This window comes from Trachymyrmex septentrionalis, unplaced genomic scaffold (genome assembly GCF_001594115.1).
Source record: "Trachymyrmex septentrionalis isolate Tsep2-gDNA-1 unplaced genomic scaffold, Tsep1.0 scaffold8, whole genome shotgun sequence".
NCBI lineage: Eukaryota > Metazoa > Arthropoda > Insecta > Hymenoptera > Formicidae > Trachymyrmex > Trachymyrmex septentrionalis.
In genome coordinates this window covers 4,098,400-4,102,215 of record NW_017305987.1, presented here as the reverse complement: position 1 = coordinate 4,102,215, position 3,816 = coordinate 4,098,400, and the positions used below count along the sequence as shown (strand labels likewise).

The following is a 3,816-nucleotide window of genomic DNA, read 5'->3' as shown; positions in this document are numbered from 1 at the left end:
TATATATATATATATATATATATATAAAATATCAAGTACCTATAGTATCCGGTTTACTAGCTTGTATATGCATGTATCCAGTTTCCTCAAGAAGTCGACCCCAGTGGTATCCCAAAGGATACATTCTATCGGCATATTCGCTCTCGACAACGAGCGATGGAACAAGCGCACCGATGAATCTCCACAGCATACTGGACTTTACGTTACCCATACACATGTTCGAATGAGCGCCAAGAACACTGAAAAAGATTATCTTTTTCATTCCCTCTTTGTATTCCTATGCATTGAATTATTTAGCAAGTCACCATCAATGTGTAAAAAATACGTGCTTATTCGGGAAAAGAGTAGATAAATGCATAACAATAGCGGCGCCCCAGTCTCCGCCCTGCGTGTAAAATTTATCATGACCGAGGCGCAACATAAGATTTTTCAATATAACAGCGATCTGAAAATGACAAACGATTGACAGTGATTATATTATGTAGTATTAGTTTTTGTCGATCTTAGAAGAAGCAACTAACGATCTCATGAGTGTTCCGTGCAATCCGTGATTGTATTCTTTAATAAACAGTTTTTTATTAAACGGTATTATAATAAAATTACAGTATATTCAACAAGAATTGTTACAATCAAGAATCTCTTCAATTCTTTTAATGATATTTAATATTAATTCAATTACAATTCTCTTTATTTAATATTAATATTAATATTTAATAGATATTTAATATTAATTTAAATCTGTAAAACATCACGCTTGGAAATGTTATCTTAGATAACGCATAAAAATGCATGATGCATCTATAGGATTTGAAATTTCGATTACCGGAATATAATGTATAACAATTCTTATCAAATACATTGTACATTTCTTGTAATACTGTTTAATAAAAAACTGTTTACTATAAAGAATATCAAGGCTCACTTAAAGAACGAGCACTGATTGCACGGAATATCTATGAAAGATCGTTAGTTGCTCTCTGAAAAAAAAAACTAGAGTAAAGATTACTCTTATTTATATCACTCCGTTCATTATTTCAAAACTATCGCGTCCCGTACTCGATTAAAATGAAGAGTTTGCTGATAGGGGGCGTGAATATTACGCCATTTGATAAGATTATTAAACATTTTTTTCATAAATTTTACCTGCGGAGAAGCCAATCCTTGTCGTACAGCCGCTTGAGAGAATCCATATCCCGGAAGCGAAGGTGCGATCACTTCAAACACAAAGTCTTTGTCGGGACGCGGTGTCGTTAACAGAGGAATAATTTTTTGGAATTCCACCACCGATCCTGGCCAACCGTGAACAATTAACAGTGGCAAAATCTTTAATTTGCTTCGTGAAACATTCGGTTTCACGTGATAGAAATGTATATCCAGACCTGTAGACATCAATTTATTCAACTAGCTTTATTAACTTTTCATTAGCTCAGATACATGCTGAATAGCAATTGTTTCTTTTACGAAGTCAAAGATCAACTAATCATGTAATATTTCTATTTTGTAATCTTGCATAAAAATAATGAAAATATATTTTCTTTGTATCTGTTCAATAAAGTATTCTCAATGTGCTATAAATTATAAAACCGCTTGTCCTTTCAGTGAAGTACTCTAACGGGGCTTTTACGACGAGTTAGATTATCTAGGCCGGCGTTTATTATTTCCTGCTAATAATGAACAAAAGGGAAACAAGGAATGCTGAGAAAAAAGAAAAGTAAAGAGATACTTAATGAGCGCGATACCGCTCATTAAGTACTTGTTTTGGAGCAAGTCTTTCAATTATCGCAAAACAATCACGAGACTCGTTCAAAAGACTGCAGTCGAATAAAAACATTTTATTACCTTGTATATTGGTTATGTATTGAGGATACTTATTGAGCAACGCTTGCCGTTCAGTCCAGTTATAGTTCGTGCTCCAATATTCAAGAACATCTTTCAAGTAAGTCGTATTCATGCCGTAAGTCCACGCAGCATCCTCCAATGGTTCTACCAATTCTCTTCTGTTTTTCAGCCGTTTATTTAGGTCATCAATTATCTTACCCAAGAAATTTTATTTTAATCGAAAATAGTTACGCGTTTCTCTTCTAATGTGATCTTTAGGAAATAGGAATTAAAAGTTGAAGCTGGATCTTTAATGCTTAAATAATTTAATGTGAACTTGTATATACTATATTGTGTGTATAATGCATGCATTTTGTATTTGTAGTCACTTGAAACTGCGCGCCGAAATTTTATCGAACTTAAAAACGCAAAGAGCTAAACTACTGAAATAATAGATATCACAATTAAATTTTGATGTTTAATAGGCATTTATATAGGATACAAAACTGTAAAGATAATGTTTTGGAAAACAGTCAAAAGTATGCTAAAGTACAAATTTCGAGCTTTAAAATATCTTTTATTTTTTTGTTTGCAAAGTGTTCACTATTTATATTATATATAAAATACTTTACTGCTTACTTTAATTGATTGCAAAGTGCAAATATTACTGATAATTTATCATGAGTGCATTCCGTGTTGCGTTTATAACACTTATAAGCATCATTTGTCTCTATTTAATACTTGACAGACGATAAGGATAAACTGATGTTTACAACGAATGCGAAAACGGACTTCTCGTATTTGATTATGTAATAGTCCTCTTGCAAGTATAATTTAGAATAATTAATAGAAATTACAGTGCCGTTAATAAAAATTTCAGTAAGATGATATCAATAAGATAATAATATCAACTATAGTGTATATAATAACACAATAATACTGATAGCAGGTCGTATTATGCGATATTGAGCGAGATAGCAACTACAAAGTACGCATTGGTCACAAATACGTACCTGTTACGCAAGTAATACTGTGAAATTGATATTTATTAATAGTTAAAGTACTCTTTGTTACAATGTAATAATATCTTGCATAATCGGTATATAAAGGCGTAGAGAATGCAACCTTGAAAGCATATCATTTTCCTTAATAGATGAATTATATCGTTCTTTTTCAACTTACCGAATTCGACACCGCAATAGTAAAAGATCGTACTTCTTTCGAAGCTTCTTTATTTCTTTCTGGCCCCCAGAATGTCTCGGGTAAGTCCGGTACATTTACAGGACTGGTTCTGTGAACAATCGAATTGACGACGTGTTAAATCCTTATGTTACATAGACTGTCTATTTATAAGTCCAATACGAAAAAAAGAAAAAAATAAAGTTTCACTAGTCAAAGACGTTTTACTCTGTAAAAATATTTTGATGTAAGAGATGAGTAACTCGTAACTATAACTTACCGGAATAAAAGAGCTATGCCAATGGCAAGAACGAAGATCACGGTCGTGGTCTTCCACATGGTGCGTCCGTCTCTTGTGACGTAAAACGTACGACTAACGATAGTGCAGATAGCGCTCAATCATTGTCGATAGAGGTAGGGGAAATAGAGATGAGAGATGTATCGATACTAAAAATCGTTTGGAATTTGCCGTTTAAATAAAAAAGGAACGGTTTTTTACAAAAAGAGTTTAAAATGGCGCCTCAAGGACGATGATTAACCGATACTTTGTAATATCACCTTTGAGACTATTTCAAACCCATTTTGTAAAAAAAGTCATTTCTTTTTTATCTAAATGGCAATCAAACGATTTTTAGCGTATCGATATGCTATCATGTATCTCTAAAGGCAAACGATTGTCTATTTTATTGTACTGTATTTATATTTTACTCCCCCTTCCCTCCATAATTTTTTAATTCAAGTATATCTCTAACATTAGTAGATTAAAGAACTTTGTTGATTAAAATTTATATATACGAATATTTACATTTTACATATCTT

The 3,816-nt window shown here is 32.3% G+C and overlaps 1 protein-coding gene across 1 annotated transcript in view; it reads right to left on the bottom strand.

Moving 5' to 3' along the window:
* LOC108754410 (juvenile hormone epoxide hydrolase 1-like) overlaps nucleotides 1–3,358 on the bottom strand; it is a 4,300-nt gene extending 942 nt beyond the window's left edge. Inside the window, exons 1-6 of the mRNA XM_018496658.1 lie at nucleotides 3,278–3,358; nucleotides 3,001–3,109; nucleotides 1,840–2,032; nucleotides 1,144–1,379; nucleotides 330–445; nucleotides 40–239 (exon numbers count right to left, since the gene is read on the bottom strand). Coding sequence (XP_018352160.1) covers nucleotides 40–239; nucleotides 330–445; nucleotides 1,144–1,379; nucleotides 1,840–2,032; nucleotides 3,001–3,109; nucleotides 3,278–3,336 — 913 coding nt within the window. The 5' untranslated portion in view covers nucleotides 3,337–3,358. The remainder of the gene's footprint in view (nucleotides 1–39; nucleotides 240–329; nucleotides 446–1,143; nucleotides 1,380–1,839; nucleotides 2,033–3,000; nucleotides 3,110–3,277) is intronic.
* Nucleotides 3,359–3,816: the final 458 nt, after the last annotated feature.